Below are 25,369 nucleotides of genomic sequence, written 5' to 3'. Positions count from 1 at the left end.
CGCTGTGCGACCCCCCCGGTGCCGCCAGCCCCCCCCGGCCGCCGCTCAGGTACCGGGAACAGCCCGGGGGGGGCGGGGCAGCCCCGGGGGGGGCGGGGCAGCCCCGGGGGGCGGGGACAACCCGGGGGAGGGGACAGCCCCCGGAACCTCCGTGGGGGTGGGAGCGGCGACCCCCGGAACCGGGCCCGACCCCCCGCCCTCAGAGACCCCTTCCTTTTTTTAATGCTCTTTTTAACCCCTTGCAATCCCCTTTGAAACCCCTTTGAAACCCGTTTTTATCGTTGTTACAACTTTTTAACCCTTTTGAACGCTGTCCAACCTTTTCTAACCCATTTGAGCTTTTCTTTAATTGCTTTTTAACCCCTCTAACCCCATGTTCCCCCTTCACCTCTCTAACCCTCTTTAACCCATCTTAAGCCATTTGACCCCCATTTAAACCCATTTTAATCCCATTTTAATCCCATTTCTCCCCGTTTTACCTCATTTTGACCCATTTCATTTCCATTTTTCCCCAATTTAACCCATTTTCTCCCCTCCCCAGCGCGCAGGAGCTGTCGCAAGCGGGCTGGACCCCACGCAGGGCACCTCCTGTGCCATTTTAATCCCATTTTAATCCCATTTTATCCCTGCTTTACCCCATTTTACCCCCATTTGACCCCATTTTACCCCATTTTAACCCCAGTTTAACCCACTGTTTCCCCTCCCCAGCGCGCAGGAGCTGTCGCAGGAGGTGAAGGCGTTCCTGAGCGGGCTGGACCCGGTGCAGGGCACGCCGCTGTCGCCGCCGGCGACGCCGCCGCTGCGCCGCTGCTGCGCGCTGCCTGCCGCCGCGCCACGCCGCCCTGCAGCACCTGCGCGGCCTCTTCGACGAGCAGGTGTGCCAGCACCTGCTGCAGCGCGAGCCCCGCCCCCGGGCCCGCCCCCAAGGCCACGCCCGGCTCCGAGGTGCTGCAGGAGGCGCGCAGGGCCCTGGCCGAGCTGGTGGCCGCCAACCCGCGGGCGTGGCGCCCGGCGTGGCCGCGTGGGCCAGCGAGCTGATGGGGCAGCTGAGCAGCAAGTACGCCAACGGGCCCGGCGTGCCGCCCCGGCCAGCCTGAACGAGCTGCTGCAGCTGTGGATGGCGTGCCCGCCACGCGGGCCCTGCTGGACATCTACAGCCAGTGCCTGGCCGCCATGGTGGGCAGCTGCCCCGACGCCTCGCGTGGACGCGCTGCTGACACGTCGGTGCAGCACTCGCCGCACTTCGACTGGGTGGTGGCGCACGTGGGCTCCTCCTTCCCCGGCACCATCATCAGCCGCGTGCTCTCGTGCGGCCTCAAGGATTTCTGCGCCGCACGGCGGCGGGCGCCGGGGCGGCGGGCGCGGCGGGCGTACAAGCGCGTGCCCAAGATCGCCTCGGTGGTCGGCATCCTGGGCCACCTGGCCTCGCGGCACGCCGGCAGCATCAAGCAGGAGCTGCTGCGCATGTTCCACGAGAGCCTGGGCTCGCCCCGCGAGCACCACAAGGCCACGGTGCCCTTCCTGCTGCAGCTGGCGCTGATGTCGCCCGCGCTGCTGGCCGCCGTGTCCCCCGAGCTCGTGGATTCCCTCAAGCCGCCGGTGCTCAACCAGCTGCACCAGCACTTCTCGGCCGTGCCCCGGGACGAGCTGGAGGGCGTGGTGGGCGTGGTGGTTCACCTGCTGTGCCACACCTCGGCGGGGGCGCTGCGCACGCTGCGCTTCCTGCTGGCCACGGCCGCGCCCGTCGGTGATCACGGCGCGGGCCCGGGCGCTGCACGAGGGCGTGCGCGAGGCCTGCGAGCGCCTGCTGCAGCTGCTGCTGCTGCACCTGCAGAAGCTGGTGCACTCCCCGGCCTCGCCAGCCCGGCCGAAGTGCCCGGGCGCGGCGGGCCGTTCCTGGAGGCGCTGCGGCTACGTCGCGGGAGCTGTGCCAGGGACACGCTGCGCCTGGAGCGGCGCCGCTGCCTGTGGCAGCACCAGCTGCCGGCGCTGCTGGCCGTGCGCACGGCCCTCGCACGGCGCCCGCCGGCGCTCTTCCACCTGCTGGCCCTGGCGCGCACGCCCGGAGCTGGCGCTGGCGCGCCCGCAGCGCACGCGGGGCTGCGGGCGGTGCTGCCCGACCCGCTGCCGCCCGCGCCGTGACGCGGCCGTGGCTCAGATCCACGCCGGCCGCCTGCCCGAGCCGCAGCTGGCGCCTTCGCTGCGCAACCTCTCGCTGCTGCTGCAGCGCGGCGACGCAGCGGCGAGGGCCGGGGACGCCGGCCCTGGCGCTCGCCGCTGGCGCGGCACCTGCCGGACCTGGCGCGCTGCTGCTGCACCCGCGCGAGTGGGCCGGAGGCGGCGTGCCCGGCTGCTGGCCGCGTGCCCGCTGCCCCGGGCGCCGCCCACGCGCACCTGCTGCCGCCCGTCGCGCCGTGCCGCGCGTCTTGCCGCGGGGCTGCGCGCGCGGGGGGCGGCCCGCGCTGGCGCCCGGGTGCGGCTGCTGGCGCGGCTCAGCGCCCGTCCCCGCGCGCGCCAAGCGCGTGCTGGCGCAGCTGGTGGAGGGCGCGCGCGCGCGGGCGGCAACGGCGCAGGCCGCGGGGGAGCGCGAGCCCGCCCGGGCCCCGAGGGCCGCGCCGCCCAGCGCCGCCCCGCCGCTGCTGGACGCCAACCGGCGCTTCCCCGCCCGGCCTCGCCACGGCGGGCGGCGTCTGGTCCGTGTTCCACGCGCGGCGTCGCCGCCGCGGGCTGAAGCCGCTTCGCCCGGCGCGCCCCGCAGAGCGCCGAGGAGCTGAACCGCAACACGCCAGACCTTCTTGAGCCTGCTGCTGCGCTGCTGCCGCGGCTCCGGCCCCGGCGAGGCCGCCAAGGCGGTGGCGGCGGCGCTGGTGGAGGCCGTGTGCCCGAGGCCGCGGGCGCCGAGCCGGCCTGGCCGCCGGAGCTGGCGCGCGGGCCACGGTGGAGCGGACCTGCGCATCCTGCGGCGCTTCCGGCAGCACCCGCTGCTGTTCCCGCTGTGCGCGCGCCGGCGGCGGCCGCGCCCGCCTCTGCTACTGCTCCGTGCTGCTGCGCGGGCTGCTGGCCGCGCTCGTGGCGCACTGGGACGCCTGCAGGGAGCCCAGCACGGGCGCCTCGCCCTGGCACCTGCGCGCCTCCTGCGCGCTCGTGGCGCTGCTGGCCGAGGGCTCGCTGCTGCCGCCCGTGCTGGGCAACATGCACGAGCTGTTCCCCGAGCTGGCGCCCTTCGAGGTGCACCTGCTGCTGCTCAGCGTCTGGGGCTACCTGCGCGAGAACAGCCCCCTGCCCCAGAAATTCACCTTCCAGCCCGAGCTCGGCGTCTTCCGCCGCGACTTCGGCCGCGACGGCGACGTCAGCAAGCACCTGGCGGTGCTGCACGCCGTGCTGCACAGGAACATCCACCGCCTGGGGCTGCTGGCCGCCCGCTTCTACCCCTGAGCGGGCGCACGGCGGCGGGGGGGACCCGGGTTTGTAATAAAACGAGAGGAAAGAGAGAAGAGTGCGGAGTGTGGGGGGCTTGGGGGCATCTGGGTGGGTTGGAGGCAAAGGTTTGGGGGTCCCGGGGCTGTTTTGGGGGCTCTTGGGAGGGGCTGGGGGTGTTTGGGGGATCCTTGGGGGGTCCAGAGGGGGTTTGGGGGTATCGGGATGGTCCTGGGGCTGTTTTGGGGGTCTCAGGAGGGTCTGGGGGTGTCCAGAGGGGGTTTGAGGGGTCTTGGGGGTGTTTTGGGGGAAACCCAGAGTGTTTGGGGGTCCCGGGGGCGTTTTGGGGATCTCAGGAGGCTCTAGGGGTGTGCAGGAGCTCCTTGAGGGTGACCAGATGGGTTGGGAGGGGGTTTAGGGGCTCAGGAGGGTCTGGGGGTGTCCAGAGGGGGTTTGGGGGTCCCGGGGCTGTTTGGGGGGTCCCGAGGGTCCCCGGGGGTCTTTGGTGCTCCCGGGGCATTCGCTGTCCCCGCCGTGTCAATCACCCGCCGGTCCCCGCCCATCGCTCATAACCGACCAATCACCGCCCTCTCTCGGTCTGTAACCCCGCCCCTTCCCTCACCGCCGCGCTCTGCTTGGTGGGCGGGACTTCGCTTGCTGGCGACCAATCAGAGCCGCGCTCGGTGACTGGAACGCGTCACTTCCGGCGGAAGCGGAAGCTTCGGCGGAAGCGGCGGCGGCCCGAGGATGTTTTACCACGTGAGCGGCACCGGGGGGTCACGTGCGGCACCGGGAGGGTCACGTGCCACACCGGGGGGTCACGTGTCACACCGAGAGGGGGTCCCGAGGGTTTCCCCGCCCTTGGGGGCCTTCCCGGAGCGCTCCCGGTAACTTCCGGTGCCTCCCGGTAACTTCCGGTGCCTCCCGGTGCCCCCCAGATCTCCCTGGAGCACGAGATCCTCCTGCACCCCCGGTACTTCGGGCCCAACCTGCTCAACACCGTCAAACAGAAACTCTTCACCGAGGTGGAGGGAACCTGCACCGGGAAGTGAGCGCGGGAACCGGGGGACGGGGGACCGGGGGGGACCGGGGGGGACCGGAAATCCCAAAAACGACCACGGAAAACCCCAAATCCCCGCCTGCGACACGGCCGGGACCCTCCAAACCTCCCCGGGAGCGTCCCGGTGCCCCGGGAACCCCAAAAACCCCAAATCCTCCCCCAGAAAAACCCAAATCCTCCCAGGAAACCCCAAAACGCCCCAGGAAACCCCGAATTCCCCAGAAAACCCCAATAAACCCCAATAAACCCCAATAAACCCCAATAAAACCCCAATAAATCCCCAATAAATCCAAATAAATCCCAATAAAACCCCAATAAACCCCAATAAACCCCAATAAAACCTTAATAAACCCCAATAAAACCTTAATAAATCCCCAGTAATCCAAATAAATCCCAATAAAACCCCAATAATCCAAACAAAACCCCAATGAACCCCAATAAATCCTATGTAAATCCCATATAAATGATGTATAAACCCCATATAAACTGTATTTCAGGTACAGGTTTGTCATTGCTGTCACCACCAACGACAACATCGGGGCCGGGGTGATCCAAACCCCAATGAACCCCAATAAATCCCAATAAACCCCAATAAACCCCAATAAACCCCAATAAATCCCAATGAACCCCAATAAATCCCAATAAACCCCAATAAACCCCAATAAACCCCAATAAATCCCAATAAATCCCAATAAACCCCAATGAACCCCAATAAATCCCAATGAACCCCAATAAACCCCAATAAACCCCAATAAACCCCAATGAACCCCAATAAATCCCATTGCAGGTACGGGTTTGTCATTGCCGTCACCACCATCGACAACATCGGCGCCGGGGTGATCCAAACCCCAATAAACCCCAATAAACCCCAATAAATCCCAATAAACCCCAATAAACCCCAATAAATCCCAATAAATCCCAATAAACCCCAATAAACCCCAATAAATCCCAATAAACCCCAATAAATCCCAATAAATCCCAATGATCCCCAATAAACCCCAATAAATCCCAATAAACCCCAATAAATCCCAATAAACCCCAATAAACCCCAATAAACCCCAATAAACCCCAATAAACCCCAATAAATCCCAATAAACCCCAATAAATCCCAATAAATCCCAATAAACCCCAATAAACCCCAATAAACCCCAATAAACCCCAATAAAACCCCAATAAATCCCAATAAACCCCAATAAACCCCAATAAACCCCAATAGAACCCCAATAAACCCCATATAAACCCCAATAAACCCCAATGAACCCCAATAAACCCCAATAAACCCCAATAAACCCCAATAAATCCCAATAAATCCCAATAAATCCCATTTAAACCCCAATAAACCCCATTGCAGGTACGGGTTTGTCATATGACACCACCATAAACGACAACATAAACCCGAGTGACACCCCAATGAACCCCAATAAACCCCAATAAACCCCATATAAATCCCATATAAACCCCAATAAACCCCAATAAATCCCATTGCAGGTACGGGTTTGTCATTGCCGTCACCACCATCGACAACATCGGCGCCGGGGTGATCCAGCCGGGCCGCGGCTTCGTCCTGTACCCCGCGCGCTACAAGGCCATCGTGTTCCGGCCCTTCAAGGGCGAGGTCGTGGACGCCGTGGTCACGCAGGTCAACAAGGTCAGGGGTCAGGGGTCACACGGGGGGTCCCTTTCTGCCCCCTTTCTGTCCCTTTTTCCACATTTTTGTCCCTTTTTTTCCACATTTCTGCCCCATTTTTACCTCTTGTTGTCCCATTGTTTTCCCTTTCTGTCCCATTTTTGTCTATTTCTGTCCCTTTTTATCATTTTCTGTCCATTTTTGTCCCTTTTGGTCCTTTCTTTCCCACATTTGTCCTTTTTGCCCCATTTCCGTCCCATTTCTGTCCTTTCTGTCGCTTTTTTCCCATTTCTATCCTTTTTTGCTCCACTTCTATCCCTTTTTTCCCATTTTTCCCCCCATTTTTCCCACTTCTATCCCTTTATTCCCATTTTTATCCCTTTTTTTCCCATTTCTATCCCTTTATTCACCATTTTTATCCCATTTTTCCCACTTCTATCCCTTTATTCCCATTTTCCCCCATTTTTCCCATTTCTATCCCTTTATTCCCATTTTTCCCCCATTTTTTCCCATTTTCCCCCATTTTTGCCACTTCTATCTCTTTTTTCCCATTTTTCCCCCATTTTTCCCATTTATATCCCTTTATTCACCATTTTTATCCCATTTTTCCCATTTCTATCCCTTTATTCCCATTTTTGCCCCATTTTTCCCATTTTCCCCCATTTTTCCCACTTCTATCCCTTTTTCCCATTTTTCCCCCATTTTTCCCATTTCTATCCCTTTTTTCCCATTTTTTCCCATTTTTCCCATTTCCATCCCTTTATTCCCATTTTCCCCCCATTTTTCCCATTTCTATCCCTTTATTCCCATTTTTATCCCTTTTTTCCCATTTCTATCCCTTTATTCCCATTTTTCCCATTTTTCCCATTTCCATCCCTTTATTCGCCATTTTTTTTTATCCCATTTTTCCCATTTCTATCCCTTTATTCGCCATTTTTCCCCCATTTTTCCCATTTCCATCCCTTTTTCCCCATTTTTCCCATTTCTATCCCTTTATTCGCCATTTTCCCCTTTTTTTCCCATTTCCATCCCTTTATTCCCATTTTTCCCATTTCCATCCCTTTATTCGCCATTTTTCCCCCATTTTTCACCGAGTTCGGGCCCATTTTTCCCCCTTCTTTCATTTTCCCCTTTTCCCCATGTCCGAGGGGCGGGCTGTTCACGGGGGCGGGCCACCCCCAGGGGGGCCACCCCAAAAAGGGGCGGGGCCACCCCAAAAAGGGGGCGGGGGCACACCAAAGGGGGCGGGGCCATCCCAAAGGGGGCGGGGACACCGCAAAATGTGAGAGGTCATGCTGAAAGGGGTGGAGATAGACAAAAAAGTGGGAGGGGCACCCAAAAAGTGGGAGGGGCCACCAAAAAAATGGGAGGGAACACTGCAAAAAGGGGAGGGACCATGCCAAAGGGGGCGGGGACACCCCAAAGGGGGAGGGGCTGCCCAAAAAGGGGGAGGGGACACCCCAAAAGTGTCACGGGGGGGGGAGGGACCCCAAACCCCAAATTTCCCCCATTTCCCCCCAAAATTTCCCTGGCGAACCCCAAATCTGTGGGGGACCCCAAATCTGCCCCCAAATCTCCCAAATCTGCCCCAAAGCCCTTTGGGGACCCCCTGACCCCCCCGTCCCCCCCAGTCCATCCCCTCCGAGATGGAATTCGACCCCAACTCCAACCCCCCCTGCTACAAAACCGTGGACGAGGTGAGGGGGGGTCCGGGGGGTCTGGGGGGAACTGGGGGGGTCCGGGGGGTTGGGGGGTCGGGGGTTTGGGGGACTGGGGGGTTTGGGGGGTCGTGGGGGGTCCCAGGTGAATTTTTGGGGATTTGGGGGTGTCTGGGGAGGGTCTGGGGGGGTCCCGAGGGGTCCTGAAGGATTTTGGTGGGGGGGTGGTCTGAAGGGTCAGAGGGGTCCCAGGGGGTCCCCAAAGTCCGTCTGTCCGTCCCGTCCGTCCGTCCGTCTGTCCCCACCAGGACATCGTGATCCAGCGGGGTCCTGGGGGGTCCCAGGGGAGTTTTGGGGGTCCGAGGGGCTGGGGGATCCTGGGGGTTTGGGGTCCGGGATGGGGGTCCCCAATGTCCGTCTGTCTGTCCGTCCGTCCGTCCGGCTGTCCCCCCCAGGACGTGATCCAGCAGGGTCCTGGGGGGTTTGGGGGGGATCCTGAGGGGTCCGGGGGTGTTCAGGGGCATTTGGGGGTCCCCAATGTCCATCTGTCCGTCCGTCCCCCCCAGGACATCGTGATCCAGCAGGACGACGAGATCCGGCTGAAGATCGTGGGGACGCGCGTGGACAAGAACGACATCGTCAGTGGAGGGGGAAAACCCAAAACTGGGGGGTCCCCAAGACTGGGGGGTCCTGGGGAAACCCGAAAATCTGGGGGAAAAAATCCCAAAATTTGGGAGGAAAAACCCAAAAATCTGGGGGACAAAAACCCAAAAATCTGGGGGAAAAAATCCCAAAATTTGGGGGAAAAAACCCAAAAATCTGGGGGAAAAAATCCCAAAATTTGGGGGAAAAAACCCAAAAGGGGAAAAAAAGGGAAACCCCAAAAAATCTGGGGGAAAAATCCCAAAATTTGGGGGGGAAAATCCCGAAAATGGGGAGCAGGGGGGAATCCCAAAATTTGGGGGGGAGAATTTCTGAAATTGGGGGGAACTCCTGGAAATTGGGGGAAAATCCCAAAGTTTGGGGGAAAAATCCCAAAATCTGGGGGAAAAAATCACAACATTTGGGGAGGGAACCCCCAAAACTGGGGGAAAATCCTAAATTGGGGGAAAATCATAAAATCGGGGGGAAAATCCAAAAGTGGGGGGAAAATACCGAAATCCTGGGAGGAAATCACAAAATTTGGGGGAAAAGTCCTTAAACTGGGGGGAGAATTCTGGGATTTGGAGGAGAATCCTGAAATTCGTGGGGAAATTCCAGAATTCGGGGGAAATTCTGGGGTTTGGGGGTCGCGGGGGGGGAAACCCCAAAATTTGGGAGGAAATCCCAAAATTGGAGGGAAATCCTGAAATTCTTTCCTCTGCCCCCCCAGTTTGCCATCGGCTCCTTGATGGACGATTACCTGGGTGAGTCCTGGGGGGTCCCGGGGGGTTTTGGGGCTCTCAGGGGATTTTTGGGGGTCCCGGGGGGTTTTGGGTCTGGGGGACCCCCAGGGGAAATTGGGGGAGGGGGATTTGGGGTCCCTCACCCCTCCCCCATATCCCCCCAGGCCTCGTCAGCTGAGCCCCAGCAGCAGCCGTGACCCCTCCCCAGTTTGTGCTCCCCCAAATTTTGGGGGTCTCCCCCCCCCAAATTTTGGGGGGTTCTGGTGGCAGGGCCACCCCCAGAGCTGGAGGGGCTCTGCCTTTCCCCTCCCCATTCCCAATAAAAGGATTTTTCACCCATTTTCCGCCTTTTTCTCTTCTTTTTGGGGGGTTCTGGAATTTGGGGAGGGGTCTTTACCTCAGAGCGGGCCCCACCGCGCCATCGCCGCTTTAAGGCGGCATCGCCCCTTTAAGCGCACCCCCCGTTTCCACGGCAACCGCGCTTTGCGTCGCCGCGCGCCGTTGTCGCGCTGTCCCCCCCTCCCCCCGTTCCCCTTCCGCGCTTTGCGGCCGCGGCCCGGCCTTCTCTGCGCGCTCCCCAAGATGGCGGTGTCCGGGGTGAGTGCGGCCGCCGCCGCCATCCGCCGCCATCCTCCTTCCCCCGCCGCCCCGCCGCCTCCCCTCCGCCACCGGGAGAGCCGCGGGACACCGGGGATGGGGCCCGGCCGGGTCCGGAGGCGCGGGGATGCTCCGGGGGGCGCGGATGGCGGCGGGAAGGGAGCGGGGGGGGGGCGGCCCTGAGGGGAGCCGGGCCCTGAGGGGGGGGGCTGGGGGTGTCCCCTCATTGAGGGGGGGTCACACCCTTGGGGACACTTTGGGGACCCCCTGCCCCAATTCCCTCCCAAATCCGGCCCGGGTACCGCAAAATCCGGGGGGTTCGGAGCCCTCGTTCCCCTGTGCCCCCCATGTGGGGACCCCCGGGCCACCCATTGTCCCCAAACCCTGGGGACACTTTGGGGACCCTCTGGGCCTCCCGCACCCCAAAACCCGAGGGGATTTCACACCCCGATCCCCGCGGGTCCAGCTTTAGGTCCCAAATTGGGGACCCCCTGGGCCACCCCCGTGTCCCAAATTTTGGAGACACTTTAAGGGACACTTTGGGGACACCTTGGTGACACTTTAGGGACACTTCAGAGGCGTTTTGGGGACCCTCAGGGCATCCTGAACCCCGAAATGGGGCGCGATTCCAGACCCCGATCACTGCGGGTCCCCAATTCGGGACCCCCGTGTCCCAAATTTTTGGGGACATTTAGGTGACACTTTGGTTACCCTTTGGTGACACTTTGATGGCACTTTGGTGACACTTTGGGGACATTTTGGTGACCCCTTGGTGACATTTTGGGGACATTTCTGGGGACACGTTGGTGACCCTTGGGGACATTTCTGGGGACACTTTGGTGGCACTTTGGGGACGTTTGGTGACATTTTGGTGATACTTTGGGGACACTTTGGTGACACTTTGGTGACATTTTGGGGACATTTCTGGGGACACTTTGACCCTTTGGGGACACGTTGGTGACCCTTGGGGACATTTCTGGGGACACTTTGGTGGCACTTTGGGGACATTTGGTGATACTTTGGGGATACTTTGGGGACACTTTGGTGACATTTGTGGGGACACTTTGGTGGCACTTTGGGGACGTTTGGTGACATTTTGGGGACACTTTGGTGGCACCTTGGTGACCCTTTGGTGACATTTTGGGGACATTTCTGAGGACACTTTGGGGACCCTTTGGTGACACTTTGGTGACATTTTGGGGATATTTCTGGGGACCCTTTGGTGACATTTTGTCAACACTTTGGCGACACTTTGGTGACATTTTGGTGACATTTTGGTGGCACTTTGGGAACACGTTGGTGACCCTTGGGGACATTTCTGGGGACACTTTGGTGGCACTTTGGGGACGTTTGGTGACATTTTGGTGATACTTTGGGGATACTTTGGGGACACTTTGGTGACATTTCTGGGGACACTTTGGGGACGTTTTTGGGGACATTTCTGGGGACACTTTGGTGGCACCTTGGTGACCCCTTGGTGACATTTTGGGGACACTTTGGTGACAGTTTGGGGATATTTCTGGGGACCCTTTGGTGACATTTTGTCGACACTTTGGCGACACTTTGGTGACATTTTGAGGAGATTTCTGGGGACCCTTTGGTGACATTTTGTGGACACTTTGGTGACATTTTGGTGACCCCTTGGTGGCACTTTGGGGACACTTTGGTGACCCGGGGACGTTTCTGGGGCCCGCCCGCAGACGCTGTACACGTACCCCGAGAACTGGCGCGCCTTCAAGGCGCTCATCGCCGCGCAGTACTCGGGCGCCCGGCTGCGCGTGCTCTCGGCGCCGCCGCACTTCACCTTCGGCCACACCAACCGCAGCCCCCAGTTCCTCAAGAAGTTCCCCCTGGGAAAGGTAAAAATAACACAAAATAACCCCCAAAAACACCCCAAAATAACCCAAAATCGGGTTTGGGTTTGGGGTTTGGGGTTTGGGACATTCGCAGCCCCCAGGTCCTCAAGAAGCTCCCCCTGGGAAAGATGAAAACAACCCCAAAACAACCCCAAAAATTGGGATTGGGGGTTTGGGGTTTAGGGGGTTTGGGACATTCACAGCCCCCAGTTCCTCAAGTTCCCCCTGGGAAAGGTAAAAATAACACAAAATAACCCCCAAAAACACCCCAAAATAACCCAAAATCGCGATTGGGGTCTGGGGTTTGGGGTTTGGGACATTCACAGCCCCCAGTTCCTCAAGTTCCCCCTGGGAAAGGTAAATAACACAAAATAACCCCAAAATAACCCAAAATCAGGACTGGGGGTTTGGGGTTTGGGGTTTGGGACATTCACAGCCCCCAGTTCCTCAAGAAGCTCCCCCTGGGAAAGGTAAAAACAACCCCCAAAATAACCCCAAAGTCAGGATTGGGGTTTGTGGTTTGGGACATTTGGACTCCCCCCAGTTCCTCAAGAAGTTCCCCCTGGGAGAGGTAAAAACAACATGAAAACAACCCCAAAACAACCCCAAAAATTGGGATTGGGGGTTTGGGTTTGGGGTTTGGGGTTTGGGAGGTTCGCAGCCCCCAATTCCTCAAGAAGTTCCCCCTGGGAAAGGTAAATAACACAAAATAACCCCCAAAACCACCCCAAAATAACCCAAAATCAGGATTGGGGTCTGGGGTTTGGGGGGATTTGGGGTTTGGGACATTCACAGCCCCCAGTTCCTCAAGAAGTTCCCTCTGGGAAAGGCAAAAACAACAGAGAAATAACACAAAAATAACCCCAAAATAACCCAAAATGTGGGGTCTGGGGGGGTTTGGGGTTTGGGAGGTTCACAGCCCCCAGTTCCTCACGAAGTTCCCCCTGGGAAAGGTAAATAACACAAAAATACCCCCAAAATAACCCAAAATTGGGACTGGGGGTTTGGGGTTTGGGGGGATTTGGGGTTTGGGACATTTGGAGCCCCAAGGTCCTCAAGAAGTTCCACCTGGGAAAGGTAAATAACACAAAAATAACCCCAAAACACCTCAAAAATAACCCAAAATTGGGTTTGGGGCTTGGGGTTTGGGGTTTGGGACATTCACAGCCCCCAGGTCCTCAAGAAGTTCCCCCTGGGAAAGGTAAAAAACCCCAAAAATAACCCAAAACCCCCTCAAAAATAACCCCAAAGTCAGGATTGGGGTTTGGGACATTTGGACCCCCCCTCCCCCCCAGTTCCTCAAGAAGTTCCCCCTGGGAAAAGTAAAAATAACCCAAAAAATAACCCAAAAATCAGGTTTGGGGTTTGGGAGGTTCAGACCCCGCAGTTCCTCAAGAAATTCCCCCTGGGGAAGTTAAAAAAACCCCAAAAATAACCCAAAAACGCCTCAAAAATAACCCCAAAATCGGGACTGGGGTTTGGGGGATTTGGGGTTTGGGGTTTGGGACATTCGGAGCCCCCAGTTCCTCAAGAAGTTCCCCCTGGGAAAGGTAAAAATAACCCCAAAATAACCCCAAAAATTGGGACTTGGGGTTTGGGGTTTGGGAGGTTCAGACCCCGCAGTTCCTCAAGACGTTCCCCCTGGGGAAGGTCGGTCCTGACCACAAAAAAAAACCCTAAAAACCCCAAAAACCCGAATTTGGGAAGTTTGGCTTTAACAGAATTCGGGATTTGGGGTTTCTTTAAAGGGAACTTGAGGTTTTTGGGGTTGGGGTGTTTGGGTTTTTCAGGGGATTTGGGATTTTTGGGGTGGGAATTTAAACTTTTGGGGGTTTTTAGGTGAGAATTTGAGATTTTGGGGGGATTTGGGGTGAGGATTTGGGGGTTTGGTCAGAATTGGGGGTTTTGGGTGGGAATTTGGGGTTTTTGGGTGGGAATTTGAGATTTTGGGGGGATTTGAGGTGGGGATTTGGGGATTTGAGGTGGGGATTTGAGATTTTTGGGGAGGATTTGGGTTTTTGGGTCAGAATTTGGGGTTTTTGGGTTGGTTTGAGGTTTTTTCATTTGGAGTTTAAGGTTTTGAGGGTTTTGAGCTGAGAATTTGGGATTTTTTCGGTGCGAATTTAAAGGTTTTGGGTAATTAGTGATTTTTGAGGGGGGAATTTAAAGTTTTGGGGATTTGGGGGTTTCTTTTTTGGGGTTTTTCGGGTGTTTCACCCCAAATCTCCCCGCAGGTCCCGGCCTTCGAAGGGGACGACGGGTTCTGCGTCTTCGAGAGCAACGCCATCGCCTACTATGGTGGGTCATTAATTAGCCTGATTGGGCCTTAATGAGCCCCTTGTGCTCCTCCCTGGGATCGGCCCTGCTGAGTAATTAATTCATTAATTGATTAACCCTTTCCTGTGGGGCTCCGAGTCAATCGGGGGTAGCTCGTTAATGATCCCCCTATCCTTTAACGAGTCCCTCCCCTAATTAACGCCCCTCCTGGCTCATTAATGACCCTGCGTGGTTAATTAATTAACCCTTTCCCCCCCAGTGAGCTCCAACCTCATTGCTTCAATCCCCCCCCCTTAAAGTGCTCCTGCCTTTTAGCCAGTTTTGCATCTAATTAACGACCCTCCTGGCTAATTAACGGCTCTGCTGGCTAATTAACGATCCCCTTGGCTAATTAACGATCCCCTGGCTAATTAATGATCCTCCCGGCTAATTAATTAACCCTTTCTATTTCTCAGTGAATTCAAGACAAGAGTTCACGGCGTTGGCTTTGTTCCTTTAACGGCCTTGTCCCTTTAACGCGGTCTTCTAACGACCCTGGCTATTAACGACCCGTGTTTAATGCCAGCCGTGATAATTAACCTTTGGAGCCCCTGAGCACGGGAGGAGCTGCGGGCAGCACCACCATCTCTGTAATTCATGATCTCCCATTGTCTAACGAGCCCTCTCATAATTAACCCTTCTCGTGGCCACGTAATGATCGTGGTGATGAATTAACCCTTTGGTGCCCACGGTGAGCACTGAGGAGCTCACCAACTTCATCACTTTGTTCCCGTTAATGAACCCCCATTGCCTTTAACGAGTCCCTCTCCTAATTAACTATTCTCGTGGCTAATTATTGATCTTGGTAGGTGATGAATTAACCCTTTGGTGCCCGCGTTGAGCACGGAGGAGCTGCTGGGCAGCACCAACTTCATCTCTGTATTCCCGTTAATGATCTCCCATTGCTCATTAACGATTCCTCCTGCCCTTTAACGAGTCCCTCCCCTAATTAACGACCCTGCTGGTTAATTACCGACCCTGCTGGCTAACGAGTTAACCCTTTGGGGCGCAGTGAGCACGGAGGAGCTGCGGGGCAGCACCCCGGAGGCAGCGCCGTCGCGGCCGCCGCCCCCGGCCAGCACGTGGGCATCTCACTACAACAAACAGTGAATTTGGGGATTGGGGTTTCGCAGCATTTTAATTTATTTTTTTTGGGGGGTTCCCACGCTGGGCATCCTGCACTACAACAAACAGGTGCCAGGGGGGGAATTTTGGATTTTTTGGGGGATTTTTTTTTTTATGGGATTTTTGGGGATTTTTGGGGGATTTTTTTAGGATTTTTGGGATTTTTTAGGATTTTTTTGGAATTTTTTTATTATTTTTTGAGGGTATTTTGGGCGTTCCCCACGCTGGGCATCCTGCACTACAACAAACAGGTGCCAGGGGATTTTGGGGGAATTTGTGGATTTTTGGAGATTTTTTTAGGATTTTTTTGGGGATTTTTTTAGGATTTTTTGGGATTTTTCTTTAATTTTCTAAAAGTTTTTTTATGGGGATTTTGGGTTTTCCCCACGCTGGGCATCCTGCACTACAACAAACAGGTACAAGGGGGATTGGGGGAATTTCTGGATTTTTTGGGGATTTTGGGAATTTTTGGGGATTTTTTTAGGATTTTTTGGGATTTTTTGGGATTTTTTTAGGATTTTTTTGGAATTTTTTAATTATTTTTTGAGGGTATTTTGGGTGTTCCCCACGCTGGGCATCCTGCACTACAACAAACAGGTACAAGGGGGGATTGGGGGAATTTCTGGATTTTTTTGGGGATTTTTGGGGATTTTTTTAGGATTTTTTTGGGATTTCTTGGGATTTTTTTAGGATTTTTCTTGATTTTTTAAATATTTTTGAGGGGGTTTTGGGCATTCCCCACACTGGGCATCCTGCACTACAACAAACAGGTCTGGGGAGGTTTGGGGGTTTTGGGGGAATTTTTGGAGATTTTGGGGTGTTTTTGGGGGGGTCCTGGCGGGAGATCTGAGGGGATTTGGGAGGGTCAGGGGTGGTTTTGGGGTTCCATTCCCAAATTTGGGGTTCCCCATCCCAGTTTTGGCCTCTCCTCCCTGATTTTAGGGTCCATTCCCTATTTTTGGGCTCCTCCATCCCAATCTCGGGGTCTGTTCCCCATTTTTGGGGTGCATTCCCCAATGTTGATGTCCATTCCCATATTTTGGGGTTCCTTCCCCATCTTTGGGGTCCCCATCCCAACTTTGGTGTCCATTCCCCATTTCTGGGGTTCTCCACCCCATTTTTGGGGTGCATTCACCGATTTTGGGGTCCATTTCCCAATTTTGGGCTGCATTCCCCAATTTAGGGTCCCCCATCCCAATTTTGGGGTCTGTTCCCCAGGTTTGGCGTTCCCACGCCAATTTCGGGTTCCTCTTCCCAATTTTGGGGTTCAATCCTCAAATTTTGGGGTCCGTTTCCCGATTTTGGGGTTCCCCGTCCCATTTTTGGGGTCCCCTGTCTGTTTCTGTGCCCGCAGGCCACGGAGGTGGCCAAGGAGGAGGTCCGGAAGGTTCTGGGGGTGCTGGACGGGCACCTGAGAACCAGAACGTTCCTGGTGGGGGAGAGGGTGAGCCTGGCCGACATCAGCCTGGTGTGCGCCCTGCTCTGGCTCTACAAACAGGTACCATGGGGTTTTGGGGGCATTTCTGGGGGTTTGGGGGCATTTCGGGCGATTTGGGGGGGATTCAGGGGGATTTGGGGGGGATTTGGGGCAGTTTTGGGGGCATTCCCAGAGGGTGAGCCTGGCCGACATCAGCCTGGTGTGCGCCCTGCTCTGGCTCTACAAACAGGTACCGCGGGGTTTGGGGGCATTTCGGGGCCTTTCGGGGGATTTTGGGGCATTTTGAGGGATTTAAGGCAGTTTTGGGGGTGTCAGGGAGGTTTTTTCAGAGTCCCAGAGGGGTTTAGGACTGTCCTGGAGGCGGTTCTGGGGATCCCAGGTGTATCCCGGGTGTATCTCAGGTGTATCCCAGGTGTATCTCAGGTGTATCCCAGGTGTATCTCAGGTGTATCCCGGGTGTATCCCAGGTGTATCTCAGGTGTATCTCAGGTGTATCTCAGGTGTATCCCAGGTGTATCTCGGGTGTAACCCAGGTGTATCCCAGGTGTAACTCAGGTGTATCTCAGGTGTATCTCAGGTGTATCTCGGGTGTATCTCAGGTGTATCTCAGGTGTATCCCAGGTGTATCCCGGGTGTATCCCAGGTGTATCTCAGGTGTAACCCAGGTGTAACCCAGGTGTATCTCAGGTGTAACCCAGGTGTATCTCAGGTGTAACCCAGGTGTATCCCGGGTGTATCTCAGGTGTATCTCAGGTGTATCCCAGGTGTATCCCGGGTGTAACTCAGGTGTATCCCGGGTGTAACTCAGGTGTATCTCAGGTGTATCTCAGGTGTATCCCAGGTGTATCTCAGGTGTATTTAGGGTGGTTTTCCCCTCCCCATGTGGTGGACCACACGTTCAGGGCTCCCTTTGGGATCCCAGGTGTATTTGGGGAATCCCAGGTGCAGTTGGGGTGCATTTCAGATTTCCCAGGTGTATTTGGGGTGCATTTCAGATTTCCCAGGTGCAGTTGGGGAATCCCAGGTGCACTTGGGCTGTCTTTAGGCTGTCTTTAGGGTGCATTTCAGATGGCTCAGGTGTATCCCAGGTGTGTTTCAGGTGTACTCAGGGTGGTTTTTTCCCCGCCAGGTGCTGGACCCGGCGTTCCGGGGCCCCTTTGGGAACGTCACGCGCTGGTTCCTCACCTGCCTGAACCAGCCGGAGTTCAAGGCCGTGCTGGGGGAGGTGCAGCTGTGCCAGAGGATGGCCCAGTTCGACGGTGGGCACACCTGGGGGGGTGGGGCACACCTGGGCACACCTGGGGGTGGGGCACACCTGGGGGGGTGGGGCACACCTGGGGGCACCTGGGCACACACCTGGGGGGGTGGGGCACACCTGGGCACACACCTGGGCACACCTGGGCACACCTGGGGGGGTGGGGCACACCTGGGCACACACCTGGGCACACCTGGGCACACCTGGGGGGGTGGGGCACACCTGGGCACACACCTGGGCACACCTGGGGGGGTGGGGCACACCTGGGCACACCTGGGGGGTGGGACATACCTGGGGGGTGGGGTACACCTGGGCACTCATCTGGGGAGGTGTAACACACCTGGGCACACCTTGGGGGGTGTAACACACCTGGGCACACCTGGGGACTCTTGAGGACCCTCTGTTTTCTGAGGTAAAAAAAAAAAACCAGCAGAAAAAGTGAATTTTAGGATAATTTAAAAGGCTTTTTTTTTTTTTTTTTGAGCCAAATAAGTGGCAAAAAGCGTGAAATTTCGGGGCACTTTCTGCCTAAAAAACCCCCCAAAATAATGTAATTTCATTCTGTAAAAAATGTGCAAAAAACGTGAATTTTTGGGCGTTTTTTTTTACCTAAAAGACCCCAGATTAATCAGATTTTTTTTTTGGTAAAAAAGCCAAGAAGTTTGCGGAGAGCCAGGCCCGGAAGGAGAAGGACAAGGAGCCCCCCAAGAAGGGGGACAAGGGGGACAAGGAGCCCCCCAAGAAGGAGAAGCCCCCCAGGAAGGAGGAGAAGCGGCCGCAGCCCGAGGAGGAGCTGGACGAGTGCGAGCAGGTCCTGGCAGCCGAGCCCAAGGCCAAGGACCCCTTTGCTCACCTGCCCAAGAGGTGGGGACACACCTGAGATACACCTGGGGACACCTGGGGACACACCTGGGGACACCTGGGACACACCTGGGGGGATTTGGGACACCTGGGACACACCTGAGATACACCTGGGGACACCTGGGACACACCTGGGGATACCAGACACACCTGGGCAGGTTACAGCCGAGCCCAAGGCCAAGGACCCCTTTGCTCACCTGCCCAAGAGGTGGGGACACACCTGAGATACACCTGGGACACACCTGGGGGGGTTACAGACACACCTGGGACACTTGAGATACACCTGAGATACCCGGGGACACACCTGGGGACAGCTGTGAGGGGTCAGGGGTCACTCTGTCCATCCGTCCGTCCGCAGTCTGTTTGTCCTGGACGAGTTCAAGCGCGAGCGCTCCAGCGAGGACGTGCTGGGGACAGGGGGACATTGAGGGGTCACTGATGGGTTTGGGGTCACAGTGAGGGGTCAGGGTCACTGAGGGTCACACTGACTGTCCCCGTGTCCGTCCGTCTGTCCGTCCCCGCAGTCCGTTTGTCCTGGACGAGTTCAAGCGCAAGTACTCCAACGAGGACACGCTGAGCGTGGCGCTGCCGCATTTCTGGGAGCACTTTGACCGCGAGGGTTGGTCGCTGTGGTACTGCCAGTACCGGTACCCCGAGGAGCTGAGCCAGACCTTCATGAGCTGCAACCTCATCACGGGTGCGCCTTCATCCCCACCTGCATCGTCCTCATCCTCATCTTCATCCTCATCCTCATCCCCTTCTTCATCCTCATCCTTTATCCCCATCCCCATCCCTGTCTGTGTCCTGTCCCACCCCAAGGAGCTCCCCCAGACCTTCGTGAGCTGCAGCCTCATCATGGGCGCGCCTTCATCAGCACCTTCATCATCCTCATCCCCTTCTTCATCCTCATCTTCATCCTCATCCCCTTCTTCATCCCCATCTTCATCCTCATCCTCTTCTTCATCCCCATCCTTTATCCTCATCCCCATCCCTGTCCGTGTCCTTGTCCTTCCCCACCCCGAGGAGCTGAGCCAGACCTTCATGAGCTGCAACCTCATCACAGGTGGGCCTTCATCCCCATCTGCATCATCCTCATCCTCATCCTCATCTTCAACCTTCATCCCCATCCCTGTCCGTGTCCTGTCCTTGTCCTTCCCTACCCCAAGGAGCTCCCCCAGACCTCCATGAGCTGCAGCCTCATCATGGGCGCGCCTTCATCAGCACCTTCATCATCCTCATCCCCTTCTTCATCCTCTTCTTCATCCTCATTTTCATCCTCATCTTCATCCTCATCCTTATTTTTGTCTTCATCCCTGTCCATGTCCTTGTGCTTGTCCTTCCCTACCCCGAGGAGCTCAGCCAGACCTTCATCCTCCTCTTCATCCTCATCCTCTTCATCCTCATCCTCTTCATCCTCTTCTCTTCGCTCACCTTCCTCCCTGCCCTTTTTCCCCCCTTTTTTCTGCTCTTTCCCTCTCCTTTTTCCTGTTTTCCTCCTTTTCCTTCTCCCTTTTTCTTCTCGTGTTCCCTCTCCCTTTTCCCTCTGTTTTCTCTCCGTTTTCCGTTCCCTTTTCCCTTTTTTCTCTCTTTCCCTTTTTCGTTTTTCCCCATTTTTTTCTCTTTTTTCCCATTTTCCCCCTTTTTCCCATTTTTCTCCTTTTTTCCCCATTTTTTCCTTTTTCCCATTTTTTCACATTTATTTCCCATTTCCCCCCATTTCTTTCCCTGTTTATTCCATTTTCCCCCTTTTTCACCTTTTTTCCTGTCTTTTCCCTGGTTTTCCCCATTTTCCCCCCCTTTTTCCCCCTTGTTTTTTTCTTTTTTTCCCATTTTCCCTGGTTTTCCCCCTTTCCCCCCATTTTTCCTATTTTCCCCTTTTCCCCCTTTTTTTTTTTTTTTTTCTTTTTTTTCCCATTTTCCAATTTTTCCCCATTTTCCCATTTTTCAATTTTTTTCCCATTTTCTCCATTTCCCCCTTCCTCCCCCTTTCTTCCCGCTTTTCCTTTTTCTTTTTTCCCCATTTTCTCCATTTTTTCCCATTTTCTCCCACTTTTCCCCCATTTTTTCCCATTTTTTTTCCCCTTTTTTTCTTTTTTCCCATTTTCTCCAATTTTTTCCCCGTTTTCCCCATTTTTTTCCCTTTTTTTTCCCATTTTCTCCAATTTTTCCCCATTTTCCCCATTTCTTCCCCGTTTTCCCCCTTTTTTTTTCATTTTTTACCCATTTTCTCCATTTTTTCCCATTTTCTCCCCACTTTTCCCCCTTTTTTTCCCCTTTTTTTTTTTTTTTTTTTTTCCCCGTTTTCCCCATTTTTTCCCCTTTTTTCCCCCTTTTTTTTTTTTCCCCATTTTCTCCATTTTTTCCCCGTTTTTCCCTTTTTTTTCTTTTTTCCCCATTTTCTCCATTTTTCCCCGTTTTTCCCATTCTCTCCCGTTTTTGCCCCGTTTTCAGGGATGTTCCAGCGCCTGGACAAGCTGAGGAAGAACGCCTTCGCCTCCGTGGTGCTCTTTGGGAAGGACCACGACAGCAGCATCTCGGGGGTCTGGGTCATGAGGGGGCAGGAGCTGGCGTTCACGGTGAGGAGATCCCAAAAAATCCAAAATTCACCCCAAAAATCCCCCCAGAATCCAAGGGGAGGCGTTCACGGTGAGGAGATCCCAAAAAATCCAAAATTCACCCCAAAAAACCCCCCAGAATCAAGGGAGGCGTTCCGCGTGAGAAAATCCCAAAAAATCCCCAAAAATTCAACCCCAAAAATCCCCAAGCGGGTGATGAGGGGGCAGGAGCGCGTTCACGGGGAGGAAATCCCAAAAAATCCAAAATTCACCCCGAAAAACCCCAGCAAATCCACGGGATGGGGTTTACAGGGAGAAAACCCCAAAAATCCCCACTGGAATATCCCAAAAATCCCAATTTCCACGGCGTTTTTGGGGATATCCTTTTTCTTTTTGCAGTTTTTTGCAGGAAATTGTAATTTCTGTCACTAACTCCCAATTTCTCTGTTTTTTGCCCCATTTTCCCAGCTGTGCCCGGACTGGCAGGTGGATTACGAGTTGCACATCCCAAAAATCCCCATAAAAATCCCTGCAAATATCAGATTTCCATGCAGTTTTCGCTAGAAATACAATTTTTCAGAAATTTTTTGTACTAAATTTCCGTTTTATCCCCATTTCCCAGCTGTGCCCGGACTGCATTTTCACCCCAAAATCCCCACAAAAATCGGTGTAAATATCAGATTTTCAAGCAGTTTTCACTAGAAATACCAGATTTTTTGCAGAAATTCCAGATTTTTGTCACTAACTCCCAATTTCTCCGTTTTTGCCCCATTTTCCCATCTGTGCCCGGACTGGCAGGTGGATTACAACTCCCACACCCCAAAATCCCAGATTTCCATGCAGTTCTTGATAGGAATATCCGATTTTTTTGCAGTTTTTTGCAGGAAACTCAGGATTTTTGTCACTAACTCCCAATTTCTCCGTTTTTTGCCCCATTTCCCAGCTGTGCCCGGACTGGCAGGTGGATTACGAGTTGTAACCCCAAAATCCCCATGGAATCCCAGATTTCCATGCAGTTTTCTCTGGGAATATCCGATTTTTTTGCAGAAATTCAGGATTTTTGTCACTAACTCCCAATTTCTCTGTTTTTATCCCCATTTTCCCAGCTGTGCCCGGACTGGCAGGTGGATTACGAGTCGTACACCTGGCGCAAGCTGGACCCCGACAGCGCCGAGTGCCGCTCGCTCGTGGCCGAGTACTTCACGTGGGAGGGCGAGTTCCGGCACGTGGGCAAACCCTTCAACCAGGGCAAGATCTTCAAGTGAAATTGGGGCCAAAGCGCGCGGATTTGGGCAAAAACCCCGCGGCTGCAGAGCCTTGCAAAACGCACCAATAAAATCTCCTGATCCGGGGCAAAAATCCCGGCGGTTTTGGGTCAAAAATTCGATTTTTTTTTTGTTTTTTTTTCAGAAATTCAGAGCCCTTCGAGCGGGGTGAGGTCTTTACATGAAATGGGTCAAAATTCTGGGATTTTGGGTAAAAATCCCAGGGTTCCACAGCCCTTCAACCGGGGCAAAACCTTCAGATAAGATTTGGGTTGAAATCCGGGGATTTCGGGTTCGGTTCGTGGGAGTTTCAGTCCCAAATTCGGGGATTTCAGAGCCCTTCAAGCAGGGCAGGAATAGCAAATGAAATCCCGGGATTTTGGGTTGAATTCCTGGGATTTTGGGCTGAAATTCCAGGAGTTTGGGGCCCCCTGGGAGTTTTGCTTCTCCATCCAATAAAAAGTTTGGGACAGGACGAGAGTTTGGAGTGGTTTGGGGTTTTTTGGGGGGAGTTTGGGGTTTTGGGGGGGATTTTTGGGTTTCTGGGGAGTTCGAGTTTTGGGGGGTTTGGGGTTTTTTTGGGGGAAAATTCGGGATTTTTTGAGGGAGGATTTGGGAGATTTTTGGGATTTTTTGGGTTTTTTGGGGGGAGGATTTGGGGGATTTTGGGACATTCCAGGGGGGTCCCAAAGGGTTCCAGATGATCCAAAATTCCCAATTTTTCCTTCAAATCCCTCAAAAACGAGAACCTGGAGCAATCCTGGGAATTTTGGGGGCTCCTGGGGTGACCCCAGCCCCAAAAAAACCAAAAACCCAAAAATAACCCCCCAAAAATCCCAAACCCCGATGAAATTGGGGCAGAAATTCCGGAATTTTCTGGGAATCCCCCCCAGAATCCCTCCCCCACGTCTGGGGGGGGGCCCTCCCAGTATAAACCAGTATCGGCCCCCAAACCAGCACAAACCAGCACAAACCAGCACAAACCAGCACAAACCAGCACAAACCAGTACAAACCAGCACAAACCAGTACAAACCAGCACAAACCAGTAACCACCCCCAAACCAGCACAAACCAGCACAAACCAGCACAAACCAGCACAAACCAGTACAAACCAGCACAAACCAGCCCAAACCAGTAGCCCCCCCATTTCCTTCCTTCCCGGGCTTCCCCACCCCGGACAGCGCCAGATGTGGCCCCGCCCACCCCACCCCCCCCCCGTGGCCACATCTGGATCCAGTTCGGCCCCGGTTCCCTCCCAGTCCCTCCCAGTTTGATCCCATTTCAGCCCCAGTTCTTCCCAGTTTGGTCCCATTTGATGCCAGTTCCTCCCGGTTTCTCCCAGTCCCTCCCAGTTCAGCCCCAGTTTGGTCCCGGTTCCCTCCCAGTCCCTCCTGAGTCACCCCCGGGTGGTGACACCGCCCCCCCCCATTGTCCCCTCCCCGGGGCCCCAAATCGCGCGGGGGGGGGAGGGGACGCCTGGGGGGGGGAGGGGACACCTGGCCCAGGTGCGGCGGCACCGCCGGGGCATCCCCGGGGCCGGGCCACGCCCCGGTGTCACCGGAGCGTCACCAGGGGCCACCTGCGGGCGGGGCCACGCCCACTGCGGGGCCACGCCCACTGCCGCCAGGCCACGCCCACTGCCGCTGCCGGGCCACGCCCACTGCCACCAAGGTGCCACCACAGTGCCACACCCGGCTGGGCCACGCCCGGTGCCACCGAATGTCCCAGGCTGAGCCGGCACCCCCCAAGTGCCACCACCGCTGTCCCCGTCCCGCGGCTCCCCGGGAATCCGGGAATGTTTGGGAATTTCGGGAAATTCTGGAGTTTTGGGGAACTTTTGGGAATTCGGGAGTTTGGGGGAATTTTGGGGAAATTTTTGGGAATTCCGGAATTGGGGATTTTGGGGGGATTTTTAGTGAATTCGAGAATTCCGGAATTGGGGAATTTTTTTAAAAAAATTTTGGGAGTTTTAGGGAATTCAGGAATTCCGGAATTGGGGAATTTCGGTGAATTCCGGTGAATTCCGGTGAATTCTGGTGAATTTCGGTGAATTTCGGTGAATTTCGGTGAATTCTGGTGAATGCCGCGGTTCCCGCCCCGCTGCCCCCCCCAGACCCCCCTGCCGCCCCCCCCTTTGTCGCCCACGTGTCCCCGAGCGCGGCCCCCCCGCCCCCGGTGGCGCCGGGCCAGCGCGGAATCCCAAACATCCCAAATCCCAAACAACGTCCCCAAATCCCAAACATCCCAAATCCCAAACAACGTCCCCAAATCCCAAACAACGTCCCCAAAACCCAAACATCCCAAATCCCAAACAACGTCCCCAAATCCCAAACAACGTCCCCAAATCCCAAACAACGTCCCCAAATCCCAAACGTCCCCCCCCCCGCCCGCCCCGCGGGGTCCCCTCGTGTCCCCAAACCCCCCCCCCCGTGTCCCTTCCAGCGGTGTCGCCACATCTGGAGGTGACAGCGGATCCGCCCCTCCCCCACCCCGAGCGGCGTTTTGGGGGGGGGCGGCCCCGCCCCGCCCCCACCCCCAGTGTCCCCCCCGTGTCCCCTTTGCGTCCCCCCCGGTGTCCCCCGCCCCGTGTACCCGGTGTCCCCCCGTGTCCCCCCAATATCCCCTTTGGGTCCCCCAATGTCCCCCCCCGGTGTCCCCCGTGCCCCCGTGTCCCCCCGTGTCCCCCCCCGTGTCCCCCCCGTGTCCCCCCCGTGTCCTCCCGGGCTTGGCGGGGCCCGGGGCGGGGCCGGGGGGGGGCGGGGGTGATGAGGCAGCGCTCGGGAATGCGCCGGGATTTGGCACCGGAGGCTCCGGGACCGCCCGGAACGGCCCCGGAACGGCTCCAAAGCAGCCCCGGGAGAGGCCCCAGAACGGGCCCGGATCGGACCCGGGATCGGCCACAAAACGGGCCCGGAACGGCTCCGGGACTGCCCGGGAACGGCACCGAAACAGCC

General features: G+C 55.9%; 3 protein-coding genes across 3 annotated transcripts; all 3 read left to right on the top strand.

Moving 5' to 3' along the window:
* Positions 1-807: 807 nt before the first annotated feature.
* On the top strand, positions 808-3,478 carry INTS5 (integrator complex subunit 5; the record flags this gene model as incomplete). The annotated part of the gene is given in 13 exon segments (XM_030969887.1): positions 808-1,009; positions 1,012-1,059; positions 1,062-1,124; positions 1,127-1,742; positions 1,744-1,855; positions 1,858-2,136; positions 2,138-2,473; positions 2,535-2,693; positions 2,790-2,883; positions 2,886-2,918; positions 2,921-2,941; positions 2,944-3,022; positions 3,024-3,478. Coding segments are annotated over 13 exon segments (2,454 nt in total), but the record flags the coding sequence as incomplete, so codon positions are not given.
* A 615-nt stretch (positions 3,479-4,093) lies between these two features.
* On the top strand, positions 4,094-9,480 carry POLR2G (RNA polymerase II subunit G). The gene is made up of 7 exons (XM_030970004.1): positions 4,094-4,176; positions 4,356-4,465; positions 5,966-6,125; positions 7,736-7,801; positions 8,329-8,400; positions 9,135-9,168; positions 9,312-9,480. The coding sequence occupies exons 1-7, from the start codon at positions 4,165-4,167 to the stop codon at positions 9,323-9,325; spliced, it is 468 nt and encodes a 155-aa protein (XP_030825864.1). The 5' UTR covers positions 4,094-4,164; the 3' UTR covers positions 9,326-9,480.
* Positions 9,481-9,669: 189 nt separating this feature from the next.
* EEF1G (eukaryotic translation elongation factor 1 gamma) lies at positions 9,670-22,532 on the top strand. The gene is made up of 11 exons (XM_030970023.1): positions 9,670-9,744; positions 11,445-11,603; positions 13,835-13,898; positions 14,929-14,998; positions 15,590-15,638; positions 16,396-16,539; positions 17,609-17,738; positions 18,388-18,598; positions 19,120-19,292; positions 21,047-21,171; positions 22,257-22,532. Exons 1-11 carry the CDS (start codon positions 9,730-9,732, stop codon positions 22,413-22,415), a joined length of 1,299 nt encoding a protein of 432 aa, XP_030825883.1. The 5' UTR covers positions 9,670-9,729; the 3' UTR covers positions 22,416-22,532.
* Positions 22,533-25,369: the final 2,837 nt, after the last annotated feature.

Source organism: Camarhynchus parvulus, unplaced genomic scaffold (assembly GCF_901933205.1).
Source record: "Camarhynchus parvulus unplaced genomic scaffold, STF_HiC, whole genome shotgun sequence".
NCBI lineage: Eukaryota > Metazoa > Chordata > Aves > Passeriformes > Thraupidae > Camarhynchus > Camarhynchus parvulus.
The sequence above is the reverse complement of the archived record's forward strand: the minus strand, read 5'-3'. Positions and strand labels throughout refer to the sequence as shown.

Excerpts from the sequence above, each read along its gene's own strand:
- POLR2G (XM_030970004.1), top strand. Across the intron at positions 4,466-5,965 it reads GAGGGAACCTGCACCGGGAA|GTACGGGTTTGTCATTGCCG; the intron begins GTGAGCGCGGGA and ends ATCCCATTGCAG. Across the intron at positions 7,802-8,328 it reads GCTACAAAACCGTGGACGAG|GACATCGTGATCCAGCAGGA; the intron begins GTGAGGGGGGGT and ends CGTCCCCCCCAG.
- EEF1G (XM_030970023.1), top strand. Across the intron at positions 11,604-13,834 it reads AGAAGTTCCCCCTGGGAAAG|GTCCCGGCCTTCGAAGGGGA; the intron begins GTAAAAATAACA and ends ATCTCCCCGCAG. Across the intron at positions 15,639-16,395 it reads TCCTGCACTACAACAAACAG|GCCACGGAGGTGGCCAAGGA; the intron begins GTACAAGGGGGG and ends CTGTGCCCGCAG.